The 23,776-nt window shown below is 50.9% G+C and overlaps 1 protein-coding gene across 9 annotated transcripts in view; it reads right to left on the reverse strand.

Moving 5' to 3' along the window:
* Positions 1-23,776, reverse strand: part of LOC141970476 (hydrocephalus-inducing protein homolog) — a 150,349-nt gene that overhangs the window by 60,054 nt on the left and 66,519 nt on the right. For all 9 annotated transcript variants that reach the window (XR_012635192.1, XR_012635193.1, XR_012635194.1 and 6 more), the window contains exons 21-27: positions 23,486-23,650; positions 21,028-21,180; positions 11,264-11,502; positions 8,898-9,153; positions 6,907-7,050; positions 5,049-5,192; positions 3,898-4,211 (exon numbers count right to left, since the gene is read on the reverse strand). Coding sequence is in view for 6 of the 9 variants with exons in the window: in XM_074927120.1 (XP_074783221.1) it covers positions 3,898-4,211; positions 5,049-5,192; positions 6,907-7,050; positions 8,898-9,153; positions 11,264-11,502; positions 21,028-21,180; positions 23,486-23,650 (1,415 nt within the window). In the remaining 3 variants the exon portion in view is untranslated. The remainder of the gene's footprint in view (positions 1-3,897; positions 4,212-5,048; positions 5,193-6,906; positions 7,051-8,897; positions 9,154-11,263; positions 11,503-21,027; positions 21,181-23,485; positions 23,651-23,776) is intronic.

Here is a 23,776-nt window from a genome sequence, read left to right on the forward strand (position 1 = left end):
GGTGCCCAAACAAGTCAAAGTCAGCCGTTTGGAAGTCCAGGATATCAGTCCTGCTTAGCTCTCTCCTGGCCTCTCTGAGAATAGAGAACTCTATTATTTCATGATCCCTGTGCCCTAGTCAGCCTCCAACCACCACTTCCAGTCCTTCTCTGTTCACAAAGAGGAGATCCAGCAGGGCACCTTCTCTGGTTGGTTTTCTCACCAGCTGTGTCAGGAAGTTGTTTCCCACATATTCCAGGAATCTCCAGGACTGGTCCTGCTCTGCTGTGTTGTATTTCCAGCAGATGTCTGGCAAGTTAAAGTCAGGGATGAAGAGATGGACCAGGTGGATAAGAGATGATTTTTTTATAACAGGGTTATTTAACAGAGTCTATCACAGCATGGAGTGGCTCCTCACCTAGAGTATATGGAGCTGGTGGCTGTGGCCAAAGAAAACATTGGCAAAGAAACCACCATGGGACTAAAACACTGGCTCTGGCTTTTAGAAGAACAGCAAGCATTGCTTCTGCTCCATGCCGGGACAGTATCCTGCCTCCTCAGTGATACAAGAGGATAACAGAGCACTGGCACATGCCAGGCAGATCCCACTCTTTCTGAAAAAGAAATACAGGATGATGTTTTGGGAAACGGTCTCCCTGCCCGGTATTCTCCTCGTCTGCCTTAAACCAGTCAGTCAGCAGCAAGAAATCTGAAACCCACCCAAAACCCTTCCTGCCCATCCACCATCCCAATATCAGCCTCTCAAGGGGAAAGGGGGGCTGTACAGAAGGATGAGCACCACTTTCACTGTCTTGTGAGTGTCCAGCCTCACGCAGGACAAAAACTCTGTTCTCTGGAAGAGTTTTTGCTGTCAATCCCTGTCTCGGCAGCAGCCAGCTCAGGGCTGATGACGGGACCAGCAGGGAAGCTGGGGTCTCCATCACCTCTGCACTAGGCAGCACCTTGGACTAGAAGGAATCAGCACAAAAATCCCCTGTGCCCCCCAAAAAAGTTGTGAAAATTTGGCACCTGGATTCAAATTTGTTTTAAGCTTCTTCTCTGAAGACAGGGATGCACCAGGAAAGAGCACAGAGGTACTAGAGACGGCACTCTTGGGCAGAGCGATGCCAGTGGGTTCAGAGGGATTTTCCCTTAAGGAAAGCTGTTTGATGCAGCTTGCTGGAAGCAGAAGTGAATGGTGAGAAACAGCTGGAGAAATTACGAGAAACAAGATCTGGAAAATTATGTCACCTTACTCCTCATTGCTACATGCAGTGACAGCAAGTCAGCAAATAAAGAGGAGTAAACAGCCCATCCTGCCCCCCAGATCCCATTGGGTGCCTTCCCTGCTCCGTGTCTGCCAGAGGGATGCCGGGGAAGCAACAGCAGCAGTCCCTGAATCGATGCTCTCGCTCTGCCTCAGCCAGCCTATGACAGCAAGCCGTTCCCACGAACAACAGAAGAATAAAAAAAAAATAAAAATCAACATATTGTTTCATAAACAGTGAAGCTCTGCAGAGGCCGGCCTTGAGCAGCAGCCTCCTGCCCAGAGGGAATTAGAGGAGGGGCCACCTTGGCCACACAGGCGTAACATCATGGATAGGGACACGGATGCTGTTTGCAGGGCAAACGTATCTCGGGTCCCCGCTGCGTGCTCCGGGTAATGAAGACGTCCAGAAAACACAGACAGAAGTCAGCTGCTCCCCAGGTTTGCTGAACATGGCTGACAGAGCAAGAAGTCGTCACCTTCCAGACAGCGTTCGCTGACCAGCTACAAAACCAGAAGGTAATCCCCATCCCACCGCACCTGCTCGGGGCGTGGGTGACACAGGGACACCTCCTGCACTTTGTCCTGAGACAGTCAGCTGCTAGGCAACACCTCGGGTAGGACGTGCACCACTTTTCACCCAACGAGTGCTTTTTCCTTTGCCTTCCCTACCCTGAGTCTGCTCCTCCAACAGCCTGGGGCTGCTCCCCAGTCCCCGAGGCAAAGGCAGTTCTCAGGGTCTGTCACTCTTGTGCAAAGGAGGAGGCTGAGCCTCAGGAAACCCAAGAGTCACAGTTAAAGCGATCTCATGCATCTCTTCTGGGCTCCAGCCTCCACTGCAATGGCCCAGGTGAAAGTCCTCCAGGTGTGTGACAGTGTAATGGGCGGTCAGAAGCCCTGGGTGGCAGAAGCTGTCCCAAACCTGCAGGCAGGCTCCCAAGAGCACAACCAGAAGGTGCCATGCCCAGGCCTGGGGCAGGCTGGCTGGCTCGCCAGCACGTGAGCTGGGGAAAGAGCAGCACCATGCTGGAAGAGGCATGGAGATGGAGGGTGCATGGCGACAGCAGAGAAGAAAGAAGCTTACAGACAGGCTGCAAATAGAAAATGATCATCCCCAAACCTTTGTCCCGATAAATCATCGCTGTACCACACCCAGTATGAAGGTTTATGTCTCTAAGACAGACTTGGTAACAACATGTGCTTGCTTATGCCTGGCTCCAAACCCCTCCCTGGCAATAATTTTATTCACTTTTCATTCTCTCTGGGTGAAAGAGGCAGCAAATTTGCTCCAGCTCCCCAGTGTCTCTGTCCATGAGCACAGAGCCTCTCCATCAGCTGTTCACAGCAGTGGCACTGCCACCCCAGAGGTGAATCCTGCCTGGCACCAGCCCTGGCTTCGAGACACTCCATCTCTGGGAAATAAGAGGTCATTTCTCCCTTACACCGAGCAAAAGCTTCTCTGCTGCTGTCAAACCACACAGAGCTGAAGGCCGCATTCAGCAGCACATTTCCATCACAACTCAGCCCTTTTCTAACAACTTACCCACGGGATTTAAGCAGGAAAAGCAGCACCCATGGGTCTACCAAAGCCCAAAACGTTCTGCCCTGAGGAGCTGATAGCACTGGAGGGTGAGGAGGGGTATGGTGCACTGCCACCCATCTGAGACTCCCCAGACCAGGGGCACGGTGGATGGGTGATCATTGACATAACCTAGCACTGACAGTTCCCAACTACAGCAGATCCTTACCTTCAACACACAACGGTTAACTTTGCTGGGTTTCTTAGGGCATTATGGAAAAACCATTTGCTTTTGTAATTAAAACTGCCCGGACTAGACTTTTGCACTACGCAGAGAGGCCACAGCGGGAGGAACTGCTAGAAATGTGTTTATAAATGTGCTCCAGCATGACTGCAAGACTGCTCTTGGGCTTGGAAACTACAGCCCAGCGCTGGCTGGCCCTGCTTCCCAGGACATTCAGACAAGTGCTCCCACCAACACCTACAGCTGCACCCACAGCTGCAGCAGAACCTGCCCTTTCCCTGTAAGACACTAAACGGCTGTTTGGGGAACGTGATGTGCAGTTTAACAACAAAAACTCACTGCACCAGTGTGGTGTTTGCCTCAGGCCACAAAGGTCTGAGAAAGCAGCTTTCCAAGAGCAGCCTTCCTTCCCAGGGGAACCAGTATGGGGGCTACAGCAAAGCAGCAGCAAGAGACTGGGGCAGCAGCACATGGTTCTGGTGGCAGTGCCTGTGTAGGTTCTTAGTGTAAAATGACAACACACGAGGTTGGCAGGGAAGAAAAAGAGGTCATATCATATACCTGCTTGTCCCAGTGCCTAAGTATAGTTTTGTATTATAGCTCCAGAAATAAAGCAGGACTCTAGGTTACGGATGATGCAAAAAGCGTTGGCAGCATCTCACAACCCCAGCTTGGCTGGAGAACGTTGTCTCCTTCCCAGTGTCAAACTGGTAGAGATCACTTATTCCCTGAGCACCTAAGCCCGACCACGGCTGGGAGGTGTTACTCCCCCAGGGAAAGTTGAAAAAAAATTGTCAGATCACAGGCAAACAGCCTTGGTCTTTGCAAAGCACAAACAGGACACGAGGAAGGAGAAGAGCTTCAAGGAGAGAGCAAAGGGGCACATACCTCATCTGGCTCACGCGGCTGTCCATCAGGAAGGACCAGTGGTACTGGACAAGAAGCGGGCTGCAGTTGGTCATCTCGATGTAACGCACACCTTCGGTGTCGTTCAAGATGCAGCCAAAGTCCAGGGCCGTGGGCTGGATATGGAGATTTGGGAAGTAGACTTCTCCCCGAACGGTGACCTGCTCCTCATGAGGATGCTCCAGAAACTGAATCTTCAGAACCTTCTCCACAACCCGGGTACACAGATCCTCTTCATAAGCAGGGTAAAATCTGATGGAGAGATGAAGTTCCTCCCCTATCTCCAGCTTTATGTGCTGCAAGGAAATGAAGAGTATTAATCACCAGCCTGATGAAGTCCCAAGGTCTGGCAGCACGGAACGTGTAAATGTTCAACGTGTGACCCCAGCGTAGGCTTCTCAGTTCATCCTGCATTTTCTTCACAGTGTGTGCCTGACTGCAAGCCTCACCACGCTCTGTCTGAGACTCAGGCTCATCTCACTGTGCTCTGCATCAATACACAAGGAAAATAAATATTCTTCTGCTGAATTCGGGACCCACAGGAGCGATGTGCTAAATACACAAGTAAATCAGTACTCTGGGGCACCGGGGCCTTTTGCCCCAGCTCTAGAGGAACTGCTTTGCCCTCCAGCACAAGCAGCATGGCACTGCAGCCTCGCCCTTGCAGGGGCTAGTCACTGGCACAGCACAGAAGTGGTGGCCGTGCCTACAACGTTTAGCAGAGCCCACGTCCAACCCCTTCCTCCAACAACAGGGCAGGGGCCAGGCAGCGGCTGGAGGAGCCTCCTCAGCCTTCCTGGAGGCAGGGCTGCCCCTGAGGAAAGCCAGCTGCTCTGGAGGGTGTCTGAGAATGGCTGCTGGAGAGCTCGACGCCTTCCAAGAGACACCGTTATACACGGCTTGCCCAGGCCTAGCTGCCTGCTCCCCTCTCCTCACACCTTAGAGCCAGGATGTATTTCCCCAGTTCAGATATTCCGTTTCCTTCAGCAGCTCGTTCCAAATCTGATTTAGTTCAGGCCAGTCTACTGCTGAGCTAAAGAATAGACTTCTCTACTAGAGGATCTCCCAACAGAAACGTACCACCACACCCCCCGTCTTCAAACCCCACAGCGGGAGGGCCCACAGCTGCTCACCTGAGCGTCTGCAGAGAGGGGCTGCCGCTCCGCGTCACAGATTAAGAAGGGCTGCTCTAAGGCCAGGACGACGCTGAGTGGCAGGGCCGAGGCGTTTCTTAAAGACAGAGACTGGTGCTGCAGAGTTAGGACATCACTGGGTTGCTACAGGAACAGGACACAAGGGAAAAAAGCAACATAAAGAGGCCACGGAACTCCTTCCCTTTCAAGTTTTTCAACCCCAAAAGTGCATACACCTCTATTTACTACTTTTATTACTTCTACCCTTCTAGGTGTTTTTTCTCTAAGTATATCAGATCCTTTCATGTTTAGAAACCACAGCATCCCCTGGGGACAGGGAAACACTGGCACACAGAGGAGGGAACAGGACCCCGAGAGGAGGCAGCTGCAATGAACAAGACCAACAGCAGAAACTGAACCCAGAGCACTTGTCTCTGTTTTGTATCCTCTCTCGAGAAGAACGGCACAAGATGATTTTCACTCACATAGTCATTTCTACAGCCTTATCAGCTCTAGTAGCCTCATAAGAGCAGTGATGCTGGTCAGAGGAGAAAAGCGTGCAGGATTTGGCCCATAGCAGAGAGCCTGCAGCAGCCTAAGGTTGGCTTTGAGCATCTACAGGCACATACAGCCAGGAGAAACCTCAACAGTCGGGCTGCAACGGGTGTCCTGCTGCCCCTGCTCCAGTGACAAGCTGTCTGTAGCCTCAAAGCTCAGCTTTGCCAAAGCTATTTCTTCCTGTTTATGCATTGCTCTGGGCTTCCTGCATGGTTTATATACACTGGACAGTGTTTGGGAAACTGTTTGTGGATGTATTGATATCAAACAGCTGCAGTGTCATAACACTCGACAAATCAGAGCGCATGGCATCAAGCAGACCACAGGCAGACATCAGGGATAGCTGAAAAGCTTCTAATTAAACCTGAACTGCCTGCTCACAGGATTTTGTGCTTCTCTGGAAACCTGAGAACCAGAAGAGAGACCTGAAAACACAGAAACTAAATAATGAAATACATTCTCTTTTTCAGACACCTCGTGGGAGAGGGAAAGGTGACGCAGGAATCAGGATCGAGAGGCTAAAGGGCACCTGCTTTGAGCTGGTGTTATCATCACTGCAGCTGAAGGATGTCTGCAGGTCCTCTGAAGAAAGTGAAGCCTGGGGAATTGCAAAGAGCTACCACACCAACAGCAGAGAAAGCAAAGAGACAAGAGATGACAGGTTTTTCTCATCAGCCTGAAGAGCTGACAGGAATCTCAGTTCTTCTCAGCTTCCCTACAGGATCGGTGTTCAGACATCACCGTGCCTTGGAGGATCCCCAAAAACCTCCCTTCACACCCAGTACAGGAGCTGGTGTCTCTCTAGAAGTAGCCATGATCCCCCTCGGCAGAGCAGCTGTTATCTCAGTGTTACTTGGGTGAAGTTAAAAACCAGTCCCATCTCTAACCCTCACTTACTTTACGAAGCCCCTCAGGAAGGGTGAGGAGGGGGTTTAGTATCGCTCAGCTGCAGCACTCTGCTCGCCCACCTCAGCCCCAGCACACGAGGTGGCTGTGCAAAGCCCACGCTGTTCTCGTGGGTCCCACACATCTTGCCCTGTGCCCTCGGCTCAGCACCTCAACAATGTCTCCACATCAAGAGGGCAGAATACAGCTGGTGGGACTGCTCCCGATCCCAGAGGAGCAAAATATTGATCTCGGTGTTAATGGCAAAATCTTGGTCCAGCTCAACTCAATAGTCAAAGCCCCAGGGACTTGGAGAAGCCTTTTAACTTCCTCCTTTGAACACAAGCACACCCCCCACCAGGCTTTCAGTCACCAGCCATGCTCTTCAGTGCCAGGATGAAATCCAGAGACTTACCTTCTCCACCCGGAAAGTGATTTCTCTGGAGGACATTTGCAGGACGGGAGCGATGAACTCGCAGGTGACATCCACTTCCATTAGCAGAGCCTTCCCTGCCTTGCTCCCCACGACGGCGTGGCACAGCAGCCGCTCCCTCACCACCTGCACGGAGGAGTCACCCGTCACCCGGCGGGGCCCAGCAGGGCGTCCCCAAAACGCACTGCGTTTGCTGCCCACCCAACCACAGACCCTATTACCGCCATCAGGTTACAGCCACTGGGCGCCTCAACAGCCCCCTTTTCTTTTTATGCTGCATCCCATTTATTCTGCTCTCAAACGTCCATAATGCTACACCCACTATCCACAAAAAGCCCTTGTGAGTCATGTGCTGTCTACAATTATAATAGTCCCTGCCCCAAATTATTAGTGTTTTGATTCGTACCACTGCCAAGCATAATACAGAAAGCTGTAGGAACTGATTTAAAAAAAAAAAAAAAAATACACCTATATTAAGGGAAACAGGTGATAGAAGGGCCAATGCTAGCAAACCCTCCCTTGGAAGCTTAAGTGGACAGGATCCATGGGAAAAACCCAAACAGGCAGACTGCCTTCAGGTAAAGGGGGGCCCACTCATTCCTAACAGGTACTGTGCCCTCCTAGAGCTGGTTTTAAAAGAAACCTCCCCAGGAAAGAGAGGTCTTGCAGTTCACATGAAAACCCTCTGCTTAAGCTGGATGTTCTTGTGCTTAAGAATTTTTCCTGATTTCTCATGGTTTCAGTTCCCCAAATTCTTCCCTTCATTTCTCACTCTTCCCTCTGATACAACACCACAACCCAACGCCTCCTCAGCGCCTACAGACTCAAAACCATCTGTGCTGCATGTGCGATGCAGGGAGTTGGGCTGCTGACCAATCTCAAGAGTATTAAGTTCTCAAGACCCGAGGAAGGTGGAAATCCCACTCCCAGGGTCTTGGCTTTGACTGCAGGAGGCAGGCAGCCACAGCTCAGCTCACAGATCCCCTTTGGCTTTCCAGGCAAGACAGTCTCTCCAGCACCCTGATCACTTTATTTGCTTTATGGTACCTCTTCCCCGTTTCAGCAAAATCTTTGGGCTCCGAACTGCACAGGGACAGTCCCATCGCAGTCAGGTGAGTAATCAAGTATTCCTCAAGCTACCACCAAGGCAACCCTTTAAAACACAACTATCAGCAGGATCTTGATGCAGATTTATTCCACATTCGCCTAAACATCTGTGCCCAGCGATCTTGGAGAGAGGGGATGCACACCAGGGTTAGCTGGCAGCTTCTCTGCAGAGTAGGATTTCCCCTAGAAAGAAGGGTCCAGGGCAGAGAACACCCCGTGACCCTGCTGAAATCTCCCCTCTGAGCTGCCATCCAAGGGTGCTGCGTGACCTGCCTGCCCTTGGGACCCCGGGACTGGCTGAGAGACTGGGGCGAGCCGTTATGGAAATATTGACAGAAGTCAATCTGTCAGTTATAATGATCCCTGCGAACAGTTTCCCACATGGATGAACATCACCCGATCACTACAGCTGACACACTGTGTTCATTTTTCTGCTCCAGGACTCAGTGCTGGACAAGCCCTCTGCCCATATTTGTCTATAGAGGAAAAATGATGCTACTCCCTTCACAGGTGTTTTGTTTTACCCACTGCTTCCCCCAAATACATTACTTTGCACTTTTAAATTTACTTTCTGCCTGTGCTCCTAATCTAAGCGTTACATTTTCTCTGCCCTTCCTTTCTGCCTCAGCACATGACACCTTGTAACCGGCCATTTGCCCCTGAAGTAGCAATATTTCCTTCAGTCCGTGTTTTGGTATCAGCAGGTTGGGTTTACAGTGGCCATGGAAACATGAAAAAGCCTTAGGAACTGACAGTGGCCAGCAAGGAAAGCAGCTGGTGCTGCCATGGTAGCTTGTGCTGTTAGAACAGTTTCTGAAAGCACTTGCTCCTGATGGGGACGGCTCAGCCCTCGGGGGGAACCTCACCTGCGGAGTGCTGGAGAAGCATTCCAGCACCATCTCCGTAGTCTTGCCCGGCATCAGCTCCACCCGCGATGGTTGAACCTTAAACACAGGGCAGGCAGGTCTGGGGCTCTGGGAGGAGCCTTGGCCCTCCGTGGTGCTGACAGCAGGGACACGATCACGCTGGCGAAATGGGCCAAAACCTGCTGTTGACCAGTAGAGCCGATGGGTGCGCCGTCCTTTGTTTGTTATCTTGAAGTGGTAACAGCAGGGATCCAGGCTGGAAGAGAAAAAGAGACGGAAATGTCACGGGAGCTGCTATCTCCCAGCTGTCACCCAGCTTCAGCACCCTGATGGCATTACCCGACTGCACACTCAGCAATAAAAGCACCTCCAAAAAGGCTGACCTCGCTCAAAGCTTCAGCAAAAGCCAGACCTTGGTTGCCCCTAAGTTTATCAGCATCCAGCAGCTGCTCTGTTTGCGTACAGCAAGGAAGAGCTGCATGAAGATCATCATCTCAGCTGCTGCAGACAGAGCATCACCAGCCTAGAGACCCTCCGGTGACCTGGGCACCCCCTGCCTCGCTGGTGGGGCCCCTGCCCTGGCACCCCCAGCCCCTTAGGGAGCATCCAACCTCATCACCCCCAACACATCGTCCTTTGCCTGAACCGTGCAGCTGGTGCTGTGGTTTAGGAAGATAAATGCACTGTGAGAACAGAACAGAAGTTTCCCCAAATCAAAGGCAGCAAGACCAGGTCTGGCTGCTGAGGGGATGGAGCAACAACGAGAGGTGAATAACTAGAGCTAGATATAAACCAAAATGAATATTCAATGGAAATTGATTTCTTCATGTAAAGAAACACTAACTGCAGGCTCGTCTGGAGTAATTATCTTAACCTCTATAAATCTGAGCATGACCAGGACATGAATTATTCCTGGAACAGTTACTGGTTTTCTGAAAAGGACAGAATACACGGCTTACAAAATGCATGTCTGCCACAAGCAGCTAAATGCACAAACCTGAGAGTATAGAACAAACCAGACTGTTAAAACATGATGTGTACAAGCTTAGTGTGAAATGGTTTATGTGGCGGACAGCACAGATGAGAGCCTGGAGAAGCTCTGGGTGGATGCAGAATTTGTGGCTTTGGGAAAGCCCAACTCATCTGAGATGTTACCTGGGCCCCGTCTCAGCTCACCTGGGGCAGCTCTGCAGCCGACAGCAAAGGCAACAATCCAGAGTCTGCAGAGCAAGACGTGAAGGGGGCAGAAGACGATGACACAAATCACACTGACATCGCCCACTCCGTTGGGTAGCCAGTCTGTGGCTGCACAGAGCACAGGACACGCTGGACAAGCACCAGCCTCCTGCAATGTCCCTGCTCACATGGGTGGCTTGTGCATGCATATTTAAACCCCCAAAACCTGTCCTAAAGAGTAGGATCAACCTGCTATTTCTACTGCAAAATTTAGGTATTGGACCACTGTGGACCCTCTTTGCAGCCAGGGAAAGGAACAGGCACCTCAGGAAGACTATTCTTCTCATCCCAAGCGGTGTCCAACACAAGGCAGGCAGCAATTTGAAAAGGTTTATTTTTCTCCCATTTACGGGAACATGCCTGGTTTCAGACACAGGTGTTAGGACCAGTGAATCCCCTCCCTTGAGCTAAGGTCTTTAATTAACACCTTCCATTTATCCTGCCCAAACTCAGTGGACTTCTCCTCTCCCTTCCAGAGCTGGTCCTGCAGTCACCCTCGCCTGCCCGCACCTCAGGCTCCGCTGCGGCGGTGACGCCGAGGAAAGCCGGTGGGAGAGACGAGGGAAGAGCGACTATGTCTAGTGAAGAGCAGCCCAGCAGGGGAGACGAGGAAGGCGAGTAAACTGAGGGGTGATACAGGGCAAAGAAATTCTGCTGCTCCTCCAGGACTGCTGGGCACAAAGCAGCACCATTAATTTAGTCAAGGACCTGCTAACAAGCTACCACCAAGGTTTTCCGCTGTTGCGGAATGATACTCCATAGTGAAGGGAAGAACAAAAAACATTATTGCAAAGGGAAATGTGTTCATACTTGTAATGTAGCATCTTCCACCCAGAGGCTTCCAGGACCTGCTGTTTTCCTCCAAATCTTTATTTGATAAAGTGAGGAAATAGATGTATTATAACTAAAGACAAGTCAGTGACAATTTAACAACTGGTTTCCACTTTGGTGGCTTTTGAAGGTATCTAACAACTTTCAGACGGCCACAGGAGGTTTCTAAAGGAAGCCCTGGGGCTTCAGGAAAACAGAGCCAGGACCTTGAGTGCTGAAGAACAACCAGCCTGAAGGACTACAGCAAAACTGCCCCTTGCTGAGCCCAGGGCAGGAGCAGACACTGAGAGATACCCTACCTGAAGTGGGGCCCCAAGTTGAGCTCCGGAGCAAAGGGTTTGTCAGTAACAATCGTGGTGCCAGTGCCAACAGCCCGGACGGGGATCACGTAGGTGTGGCTGTTCTCTATGAACAGGTTCACCTCGTCCTTGAATTTCTCCGTGTCATCCAAGCTTGCTATGACAGCTACTGACACCTCTGTCTCGGGGGGAATCACTCCTTCACTGGGTTCAATCCTCCAGCGCGAGCATTTGCCAGCCTGTAAGACAAGCCAAACACTAACTTAGCATGGAAACCACGGACCCTGGGCTCTTGTGGGGTGCAGGAAAAGGAAGGACTGAAGATATGAGGATAAAAACCAGAAAGGCTCCATTTCCCTAAATCCAAGCTAGTGTATGGAAACAGCAACTGTGCAGGAGCTTCTACAACCTGTATTTTACCTTCCTTTAACAGACTCACTTCATTAACCCCGTTGTGGCCCAGCCCAAGGGATGCTCATCCTCAGGAGGGGGTTGTTCCCCCTGCACTCTCTTTTGGAGCGCACGCCAAGGGAAGCTACTTCACCTCTCCTGGCTTCCTGACAATGGTGGCTGGGCTGGCATAAAGGCTCAAGGCCAGAGGAAGCCAGGACTGCTCAAATCCCACCACAGCAGCCACACGGCTGGGGGATGCTGCTGAGAGCCGGAAGAATAACTCTGCAAAACCGGCTGATCAAAACCCTGACGCCAACGTCTTCTTTCCCAAGAGTCACTCAGTGCTTCTCAACAGCCCCAAAGAACTGAAGCACTCGGTTCCCACTGATGACCAGCTACAGTGAGGTGCCCCAGTGCCCTCTGCTCTGGAAAATTCAGCTATGAATGTTCATAGCAGGGCAGTAAAAGCACTAAGCAGAAAGCAAACTGCATGTTCCCCGTAGGCATGGCCCAAGCTTACCAAGCACTCTCTTCTCTCTGGTTTCGCATGGACCTCCCTCCACGGATGGGACAGTGAAGATTCTAGACCCCCAGACCCTCTAAAAACACATTCCCAGGGAGCAAGCCTGCGGAGAGGAAACACACACCGTGCTCCCTGGCCAGCGGGAAATGCACAGGGAGGCAGATGTACGGCTTCCAAGTGTCCACCACGGTGGGGGTGGTGCCTGCACCCCACACTTCAGTGCTGTGTTTAGGCACTACTCACCCAAAACTCTGCAGTATTGTAAGAGAAGAGATTTTTCCCCCCCATTTTTTTTTTTTTTAATGGAAAGCAACAGTGTGCTTGGAGGCCTGACATGATCCAAGCAAATGCTTGATCCAGGTGGTTTCAACTCTATGAGTTTCACTGAGGGCAAATGCCGGGGGCTGCCCTTGGGCCACAACAACCCCCAGCAGCGCTACAGCCTGGGGAGGAGTGGCTGGAGAGCTGCCAGTCAGAGAGGGACCTGGGGGGTGATTGACAGCCGGCTGAACAGGAGCCAGCAGTGTGCCCAGGGGGCCAAGAAGGCCAATGGCATCCTGGCTTGTGTCAGCCCTGGCGTGGCCAGCAGGGACAGGGAAGGGATCTGAGCCCTGGGCTCGGCACTGGTGAGGCCACCCCTCGCTGAGTGGGTTCAGTTTGGGGCCCCTCACCCCAAAAAGGCCATTGAATGACTCGAGCGTGGCCAGAGAAGGGCAACGGAGCTGGGGCAGGGTCTGGAGCACAGGTCTGCTGGGGAGCGGCTGGGGGAACTGGGGGGGTTCAGTCTGGAGCAGAGGAGGCTGAGGGGAGACCTCCTGGCCCTCTGCAACTCCCTGCCAGGAGGATGCAGAGAGAGGGGATGAGTCTCTGGAGCCAAGGAGCCAGCGCCAGGCCCCGAGGGAATGGCCTCAAGCTGCCCAGGGCAGGGTCAGGCTGGCTCTGAGGAAGGATTTCTGTGCAGAAGGGGCTGTTGGGCGTTGGAATGGGCTGCCCAGGGCAGGGGGGGAGTCCCCGGGATCCCTGGAGGGGTTGAAGAGTCGGGCTGAGCCAGCGCTGAGGGATCTGGAGGAGTTGGGAACTGTTAATGTTACGTCAATGGTTGGACTGGATGATCTTGAAGGTCTTTTCCAACCTAGACAATTCTGTGATTCTGTGAAATTAGGTTGTTTCCATCCATGAGGCTGGCAGCACTCAGCTCTAACAGGACACCAGCTATTCCAAGGTAAAAGAGCATCAGAAACCCAAGCAGCTCTTTGAAGTCTTGGGAAGCATTTTAAATAACCCTCAAAGCAACCTCTGCCAGCAAGGGTAAGACTATCTAGGGCCAAGGAAGCAATAACTTGCTGAGCAGGCAGGGTCCCAGCAGCGTGTGTAGCTAGGATAGCTCCTTAGGCTGGATGTGCCCTGCAGGGAGAGCAGGGTAGGATGGATCATGCCAAAGGCATCAAAATTATTCCAGGTGCTGGCAAAATCAATCAACTCCGCTCCATTTAATTTGTCCTCTAGAGCTTCAAAAGAAAGTCTTAAAAAAAGCAAGATGAGAATGGGAAGGAGGAAGGTCACTGGCACAGAGTAAACTCTGGGGCCTCACCCAGGATCCCACCAACCCTCCTCTGCTGCCCCTGCATCCCGTGCGCAGCCCATCACTAGCCTCAGAGGCATCCACTGTGCTGCACCAGCTGAGGGCTACCCAGCCCACATGTTCACACCAAGCCGGTGGCTGTTGGCTTTTCTTTGCCCTCGGATTCACGGTAGCTCACTGGAAAAGGAGACCCGGTAGCGCTGCTCCAGAGGTGAATCTGCATGTCTGCTGTCTGGCAAAGTTCATTTATCAAAGCCAGGAAGCAAACTGTACCCAAGAAACTATGACTGAGGAATAACGACAGGCCGTCTCGATGGAGCCAGACTTTGAATTTCCCAGGGTGACCCAGGGCCAACAGCCCACTCCAGAGGAGCAGGAATGGCATCGTGTCCTCATTCTTTCCGTTAGCATTTGGTGTGGGTCCAAGGGGCAGCACGGGGCAGCACAGTGCACCACTGAACAGGAGACCTGCCGGGACCAAAAGGCTCTGCCGGGCCAGACTCACTCAGGCTTCCAGGTCAGCTTCTGCCTGCGTGGATCCAGGCTGCGTCCCAGAGACAAGGAATCTCTTGGAACGACACTAAAAATTCCCCCCACTTTGAAGACCACAATCTAACTTCTGATAATGACCCTGCTACTTGCTTATCCTTGAATGTTCCAGAACACAACCCAGCAGCCCTGTGCACTGGATAGACAAAGACGGTGGCTATTTTTGTCCCTGCAGGAGCTTGCACAGAGTCCCCTGAGCGCTGGGCAAGGGTGGGGATCAATCACTTATTCAAGAATGCTGAGATCATTAGCTTCTCCCATTACAGATTTCCACTGCGAGTAAAAGCTGCCAAAATTTGGTTATAAGACACCACCGTGCATCTGAGGGATGGAGGGATGGGATGGGGAGGGAGGGAGGGATGGCTGCCCTAAGGGACGACTGTCACAGTCCACTCGGTGGACTCATGATGGTTTGTTTGCTACTCTTGAAAGTGCAAAATTAAGGCGACCAACACCAAAGGGGATAGCAGTAATCAAACAGTGAAACTTTATTGTGTTGCCCGTGAAGCGGCATGCGATAGTTAGAGATGGGTGAAAGAAAAGGGAAAAGTTTAGAGAGGAGGGAGAGAGGTTATAGCTGCCACCACTGATCTCACGATGTCCTAACGGTCCCGGGTCCAGCTGATGCTGTGTCGTTGATCATCGTGGTCCTTGGTGGGGAAGCTTCCAATTTTCGTTGTCCAGAAGTCATCCTTTTGTGCTCAGTAACACACCTTGCTCCACCTCTGCCTCAGGGGTCTCCGCCCTTCTCAAGCGAGGGCATCGCACATGCGCAGCGGGGAGCGTCCGAGGCGTGGTCAGTCTTGGAGGCGGGCAGCCTTCCACCAGGAGGGGTGTTTTGGAATTAGAATGAAGCAAAGTTCGTCTAAGGTTCATGATTTCTTCATCGACGTTATGGCAACAGCTGTGATCCATCTTTTCTGACAGTGTCTACACGATTACCTCTAACAGCTCTGGCTAGGCCCAGGTACCAAACAATATCCCAGCACTCTTTGTACTGCACGGCTCAGGCACCGAAGAACATCCCAGCACTGCCTGCACCCCACGGGACAGGAGAACCCCTCAGGAGAACAGCACAGCACTTGCTGTGCCGCACAGTTCTGCATTCAGGAGCCTTGGCACCACATTCCACTCCAGGGATCGGCAACTGTTCCAAGCAGGCCCTTGTCAGGTACCTCACTGTCCATGTCACTGGTGACAATGGTGAGACAACGCTGATCTTCTGGCCGACTCTTACAATGACTGAGGAGCCACCACACTCAGTTCTCTTGAAGCTACTTAAAGCTAGTTAATTAAAGTGATCTGGTCATTCTGGCCGTGCCTGAGTGATGGAGGGAGAACAACTCAGTCTTAAAAATGCAGCTGTACTTTACCAAGCCACAGCTCTAGCGAGAGAGCATTCACACCTTGGCCAGCCAACCCATCGCTCCTCACGGAGGCTGCACATGAAGGGGAAATAAATCCCCATCCTACATCAGTTGTGCACAGAGCCTTATCCCAGGTGTTTCAGCAGTCCTGAGGTGGGGGACCCTGCGTTCTTCATTTCAAAGCTACTCTTTACCCGCACAAACTGCCAGTGGCAGAAGAGAGCCCCAGACCGCCCCGGGCCCCAGCAGGAGGTGGAGGTCAGGGCACGAGGCTGGCTGGATGCTCCCACCAACCACCAGCCGCCTCCTGGCACCTCAGCACCAGCATCTCCTCGGCAAAAGCACGGATGGGGACCACTTTGGTTTAGCCTCTGCCCCAGAGCACCATCAAGGGGATGTTTTATGAAATCAAAAGGCAGAGCCTCTAAAAAAAAGTAGTGTGGCGCTCACTGCCACTGACAACAGAGCCTAACTTGCCAAGCTGGGTTCAGCCAATAGCAGAGTTGAGCGAGCTAACGAAGCTTGTCTCCATTTGTGTCCCTGGTCCATAGCTCACCCCTCCAGAACCCATCTGCGCTTCCTTGCTGGGCTGGGGAGATCAGGGCCACCTGCTTTGATAACCAAACCCCTCCTGCTTTTCCTCTGGGAAAAGCACCCGGCTGAGTCACTCTTTCTTGCAGGAGCATAATTGCCTTGAAGATTCTACCCTTCTTTAATTCAGTTAGCCAACAGGTGCAGCATGACACAACAAGTTTAGTTTCCTGAGACAAGCAGAATAACAATTTCTTCCATTACTGAAAAACAGCAATTCTAAAAGGGCATGAACTCATACAAGATACCTTATGTGATAAAAAACAAACTCTCCCCTGTGGCCAGGTTTCAGGCACCTTTTCCAAGGTCTCCTCCACACCTCTGCTCCCCTTTCTGAGAGCCACATGCTCTGGACCTAAGCCTGCTGGACCTAAGCCTGTGCGACACTGGGAGGGACACAGCCTTCCACCTTTCTCAGGTTTTGGTACCACCAGTCACCAGGGCAAGACAGATTCCACGACCCCTGCTCATGACTGATGCCGTGTGTTTCCAGGCACAGTTGGCTACAGTGAATTGTTCCCTCCAGCTCTGGCAAGACCAAACTGGGTGGAAATCAGCAAATTGGTACTGCTGTATTAGCAAAACATGGCCTTTAAAACCTAAACTAATGGTTTAAGCCTAAAGGTGAGCTTTTGGAGCACCATGAGGCTCTGGTGGGACAGCTCTGGAAAGAGTTAAGCCTGTGCATCTTCAAGTTTTGCTCACCTTGGAAGAGACCACATATTCAGGGCCAGTGCTGCCCATATCCTGGAAAGTTAATTTAACACTCATTTCTAAATAGCACTGAAGATATCATTTGAAGGGCACAGCACTATCTGTCTGTCTGTGTCTTGCTATGAGCAAACACTGACAGGCCAGCTAATTATTCAGATGCTTGGGGGGGGAAAAAAAGCAAATTACAGTAGATTTAAAAACCAGCCCCTCTTGCCAATTCAAGTCTGCTCCAACTTCAGTTGGAGAGAGCTACAGACAATGTCAACACACTCTTCAAAGACTTCCCTCCCCACAGCCTGAACAATTTGCTTGGATATCAGCAAAACTGCCCGCCAGCCAGAACAGGAACAGAATCACTAAAGCAGCATCCCTTTACTGGCACTGTTTTGCTGTCTCCATATGGCCATTTCTTTAATAAAGGGAATGTTGTCAAAAGCTTGAGAGAGTAAACAATGAAATTAGTAAATGAAACAAATCCTGCACTAATGAGGAGAGAAGCAAGTACAGGAATGGGAACTGTGTGTTCTCCCCTTGCTTACATCATGTTTGACCATGAGCCTTTATGCACTGCCTGAAAATCAATTGACTTTTCTTCAGTGAATCCCAGGGAAAAGATACAGTTACAGTTGGTTTCTTTCTTTTTTTTTTTTTTTTTAATAAAAAACACCGGGGTCTTTTCTGCAATGTCAGCTCCACATGAATCTGAGGGCAACTCATCCCTGGGCAGGTGAAAGGGGATCTACTCACCAGGCACCCTCCTGAAGAAAACACATCTGGCTGTATGACCGCTGCTGGAAACCAGGCAGCAGTGAGCTCCACCAGCACCACAGGGCTCTGGATTAGGGAGGCCAAGGATCAGGTTGAAGGAGTCAGGACCCCAAATTAGGACTGTCATAAGAAGAGGAAATCCCCAGAAAGGTCTTCTCCCTCCTCCCTCATTACAAGGGACTGAGAGACCACCGTTTGGCTCCCTAAGGTAGCACCTGACAGACCCATACAGGCAGAAGAAAGCTGCCACTGAGTAACAAAAATTACACCTCCGTCTTTTCTTTCCTGATCACACAGGCATGATATGCAACTGCCTTCCGTGGTGCCAAGAGGTGTCATTCTTAGTAGCTGAATAAAAGATCCTGAAGAAGACAGAGTGACAAAGAACAAGTAGAAAATGATCAAAGAACAATGCTTTTTCCTTTCTGCTTGTCTGCAGGGAAAGCAAACACTTCCATTAACCAATACAACTCTTTTGTACTTGCCAATATGGCAAAAAAAATCAGACACTTGGGGAAAGAATATGACAGCAGCAGCAAGGAGGAGAAACTGCCATCTTTTTCATCAGGTCACATCAGTCCCCAGCTAAGTTGCAGCAGCCCATTCATGGTGACCTGTTCCTCCAGTCTTTTCTGCCCCAAAAGGCGCAAACCCTCCCATTGAGGATTCTCTAACAGCGCTGCCTGGCAGCTGGGAAAGCAATCTGACAAGGAAAAGCACATCAGACACACACAGGATTCAACACGGGTTGACACACTGGTCCCAGGGGTCACAGACCTGCAGACACCCAGGCACACAGGGATAAGCCAACAGAGGACAAGGCTACGAAGTCCCTGTGCTCTTCTTCAAACCCAAACCAGCCCCATCTCAATGCACAGACTGGGAGGGGTTTTATTTATTTCTGGTGGCAGAGATGCTCAGTGCTGCTCCCCACAACTCAGAATATAACAGACAACTCATCCAGGGAAGCCTGTGTACAAGGGGTACTCCAGGTAATTCCTTAAGTCACTACCCCAAAGTGAAGTTATCCACAAAAAAGCATCTTGGCTTGCTCAGATAATGCTCTTTTCTCCCAAGAGGAAGAAGAAATCTTGACTTGACAGGAACAGCAATTTGCATGTGATGGTTGATACCACCACCAAGGTGGCACCATGGCCATCTGCAGTACAGCATTTTCCTTTCCTGTTTCGAACAAGATACCAACCTTTCACTTGCCCTGTTGCTGTCCCTTAATTTAACCTCATTTGGTTTACTGAGCTGCCAGTCAGCGTGCTGTAACATTGCTGATCCAATGCTGCTGTGAAAATTTCAATCATAGCTCCTTCCTTTGAGCAGGGACCGTGATCTCTAAGCCTAACTGCAAACAGCCACGGTTTCAAGATCAGCCATCAAACAGGAGGACAGGGAAATCACAGCTCACCGTCCTGCAGCAATCTCCAAGCAGGAATTCAAAGCAGCAGCTTTTCTGTCTTGGAGCACACAAGACTTGGGCTCAGGGGCACAACTGGATGCAGGATGCCCAAGTCACCCACCAGCGAGGCTAAGAGACTGCCTCTGCTCTCAGATGTACCTGTGCAGTTCACCCTGATGCCCAACTGCATCTCAGATCTTATCTCCAAAATTATTCAGTCCTCTCTTCTTCCCCTCAATAAATGACCAGGCAGCCTAAGGCAGCAGCAAAGAGCAAAACTTCAACTGAGGCAGCAAAGCAGCACCAAAGGAAGCAGCTGCTGGGGGCAGGGAGCAGCTGGAGCACACCTCGCCTGCCGCAGTGCTGCTCCCCTGGAGCCCAGCATCGGGGGGATGAAGAGTCTGAAGAGCCCTTGCTGAAACGACTGATCGAGCAGGTTCTCAGGACCTGCTCCCTTGAACACCTCTGTGATAGCAGCAGCTGCCCTGAGAAGCCGAGATGCTCACCGTGGGGTAAGTCAAGCCTGTGGGGTCAGCAGGGGGGACTACGGAGCAGCAGAGCCCACCCTTACTGCAGGGCAAGAAACCATCCCTGACCCCCCTGCTATTATTGTTCTATTTATTGATTAGCCACAATATTTGGAGAGATGGCAGTGAAGCAGGATAGGACTCATTGCCCAGCCCCACGCCTTAGGGCCCTGAGGCAATGCAGAGGCAGAGACACCCTGCGAGCCCCCCGGGACACACAGGCTGCCCGGGGAGGGAGGGCAGGCAAGAGGCTGGACAGCAGTGCCGGAGCAGCTCTGCGGGTCAGGGCCTGCTATGAGCACGCAAACCCCGTCCTTCACACACCAGCACCACCCACCCCAGGTGGCTTGCTCTCTGCAGAGATGGAAAGCAGGTTTTCATTGTGGAATCAAAGCAAGCTGCCCTGGGAATCCCCCACTTTGAGGCTACATTTATTCCCCAAACATCCGGAAAAGCAGCACGAGGGAAATTCAGCCCCGTCCTCGGCCCAGGAGGCTGAGCCTGTACTCTCACACACTGCCTGATGCTCCATCCACAACACCCAGTCCACAGTGCCAGGCCTGGGCTAACCAGCCCCAGGAGTCTGACCCACCGGACACGGAGAAGAACAAACCCCCTCCGAACCCTGCTTTCAAGCCCCTCACAGATCCCCCCTCCAGTGGGGAGCACACCCCACCCGGCCTCAGCGCACGAGCCCGTGCTGGCTGCATCAGCCCTGCTCCCCCTGCCAGGAGCAACCCACCCTCCCTGGGCCGTGCAGCTTCTCACCCTACGCAGCCTCCAGGATTAAAGAGCCTTTCTCTGCAGCCAGTCTCCAGAGGTGCTCTGCAACGCGACGGACTCCACCGTAGGTACGCCACCATTACACGTATGTTCTTGTGCAACAACCCAGCTGGCTTGACCCCCAGGAGGTGTGAAACTCACCTCACTGCGAGCAGTTTGAGGCCAGACCTCACACCCTAGTCTCTGTCATTACCAGCAGTTCGGCACAAAGCAAATGCAGATCTAACAGGGAAACCGTGTGGAAACCCATGCTCTTTCTCTTGGTCTCAGAGCTCCAAACACATGACTCTTAAGCTAAATACCTTCCACAAAATAAAGGGAGAACTTGCAACACTGATCCAGACTCATTTCTGCTCAAACATCTATGCAAATTCTCTGTTTTACCGAGTGGTCCCCCAGCTAAAACTGCCCTCAGACCAGGCTTCTCTCACTGCATTGTGACAGAATACATTCCTTTCTCAATCATATAGTCATATTCAAATGTTGCATATAAAAATCAAGTCACAGGTTGCTTGTCAGTCAGTTTTTATTGGAAAACAGCCCCACAGATACTTACCATCTTTGCCCTGAAGGATGCAGGGATGACACTCTGATTGGAGAGGTGGAGAGTTCGGGAAGCATCTTGTAGAACTTGGATACTGCTGAAATTTATCTTACTTGGATGCACGTAGACAACTGGTCCTTCTCCAGTGCTCACTAAATGGATTTTCTGCTCCAGGAAGCAGGTAGGAAAGATCAAAAAAACCAACAGGGGAAGTTTAAAAAGATTAGACAGCTCTAAGGGTACTCCCAGAGAGGGGGATAGTTATGGCTGTTTGAAGTTTTCAGTGTTGTGAGACTGAAACAGAAGGCCTGGTGCAAGTGTGGGACCTGGACTGATCCCATCTGAAAGCTCCCGTTATCAGGGGGTAAAGAAACCCTTTTTACCGTGCTTGCTTTTCCACACCTCCTCCACACTGGTAACTCTCCTTCCTCTACCTTGTGCCTGCTCCCACTCCTTTTACTGCTCAGTTTTGCCCCAAACCACCCTCACTGACTTCTGCTGCTGCACAGCACACTGGGACAGTGGCTTTAGTCCCAAAGCTACACCTGCGAAAGCCAGTACAAGTCAGAAGCAAAGCAGGCCCTTTAGAGATCACACAAGTTAGTTGCTCTGATTTGCACATATGTGTATTCCTGGTATTATACGGATAATGGGCATTAATTATTAATTACATTATTCAAGCAGTATTTTTTTTCTTTTGACAGTCTGAGACCCAAAAGTTTTGTTCTTGCAGAACTGGCATAGACTCTTGGAGGAGGAATGTGGATCCCTTCGCTAAACCACCTTCTCACATCATTAAAAATATTCAGGAGGCATTCAGGAGATTTAGCAGCATCATTTCCATTCATCTTATTAAAAGTTTAAATCCCTGTAACTACTTTCAAAATGTCAGCCTTTCTCTCTGTTACAAAAAGCTTAAGGTTCCCAGGAATCCTCTGACATCCTCTTTCATGCTCAGAGAGATGAGAAGACGTTTTAAAACAGCTGCTTCAAAAGTTGATATAATTTTAAATTAAAGTTTAATTAACTATATTTGTTCTCGATTTCAGCTAGATGAAGCCAGGACACTACAGACAACGTTCTCTTGCCTACATTTTGTAGTCATTGCTGCTGTTGTGTATACCTGACTGTGAACATCAGCTTTCAGGAGGCTTTAGGCCAGAAATGCTTTGCCTCATCCATTTCCAGTTTTGGTAGAAAAAAAAAGTCTCTGTGCTCCAGGTGCAAGCAGTGTGGAGACTCATGAGTCTTTGGCTGGGGCTCTTGGCAAAGACCTATGATGAGTGTTCCTCAGACATAACAGGCCTGACTTTCAGCACGGCCTCTTACACAGCGCTTGCGTTAGCAGGATTCAGGGATGTCCCTGTGTGCTCCTGAACAAAAGGCCTAACGAAGCACCAAAGCTGTTCATCTAATTGCACAGCAGAGTATGAGACCCAGGGGCTGTTCTGGGCTTCAGACTGGCCTTCTTATCCTGTCTGAGCTAGCTGTGATTAAATGCTGTGTCAGACACTTAGATTACCACCTGGGATGACACCATCCCTCCTCTTCTCTAGGTGAAGGGGAGTGGCTGCAAGTATACTTGAGATTACAAGACCTCCTGACTTTGTTAATGTTTAAAAACCAGTAAAGTTGGATGTTTAGTTTTAACATTAACCATTACTTGTTTTTCACTAGCTCTTATTTTTCCTGTATTTTAGCACAATATACATAATTTCATTTATACTCTTTTCCTAACTACCCTCTGAGATCTTACCCACTTGTAAAACATCTTGAAAACTGTAATTCCTTGCCTAGTGGAGATAAAACAGGCCTTGGACAGTCTGGTAAACTCCCTGAGTACATCCCTAATAACAGGGACCTAAAAACGCAAGACAAGCGCCTGAGAAGACGCCAGTGTCAAGAAAAGCGACTGGAAGCTGGTTTAAACCAACCCGCTCGGAACAAACAGGAGCCGAAGGACGGGTGAGGTCACTCCACGAACAGGCGTGGACATGGGAAACCTAAAGTTCAGCCAGTGGGCAGTGTGAGGAAGACGATGTGGAGCACCAAGGGGGGAGAAGACCCTCACTATTTTTACTACTCACGTTCAGACTATGTAAATGAATTCTGAAAACACATTAGCATACTGCCTTTTCCAGGAAATCTGATGCATACGTGTGCTTTTTGTGTGTATTAGTCAGAGAGTTTTGTTAGTAGGTGCAGCACTTGTGGTGGAGCAATACCCAGTGCTGAGAATAAAGAATCCCTGCTGAGCAGTTCTACTCAGTTCTGACTGTGAAGTGAAGCTCTTTGTTTCACAGGCAGTAGCTGTTGTGTATGCCACAAACCCCTTCTTTCCTTGTCCACACCAGCATATATTAAAAGTTCTTGTTTTCCCGGGAAGGATCCCTGGAATTAGCAACCCTGCCTGAGGCTTCACACCCCACCAAGAGGAGTTGCACCAAGGCCCACGTCCCCTGGAACTCACCAGAGGGGATCCTTCACTCCCAAACACTGCAACATGAGCAACAGTGTCCTGCTCTCCCGTCACCTGGGCCTCCAGCGTCAACGGGACCTCCACCGAGCTGCGAGGCTGGACAATCCCCCACGGCACGGGGCTGGAGTACCACACAGAAGCATCCTCCTTGTGCTCCTGCAAGGGACAGAGTCAAACGCAACACACAGGAGTGACCTTGGAGGAAACTTTGAACTCCTCAACATCTACCCCAATGGCAATTCACACACATTTTCAAAAACCCCTAGTAGAAAGCAGAAAGGT

The sequence above is a fragment of the Athene noctua genome, chromosome 25 (assembly GCF_965140245.1).
Source record: "Athene noctua chromosome 25, bAthNoc1.hap1.1, whole genome shotgun sequence".
In the NCBI taxonomy this organism is placed as follows: Eukaryota; Metazoa; Chordata; class Aves; order Strigiformes; family Strigidae; genus Athene; species Athene noctua.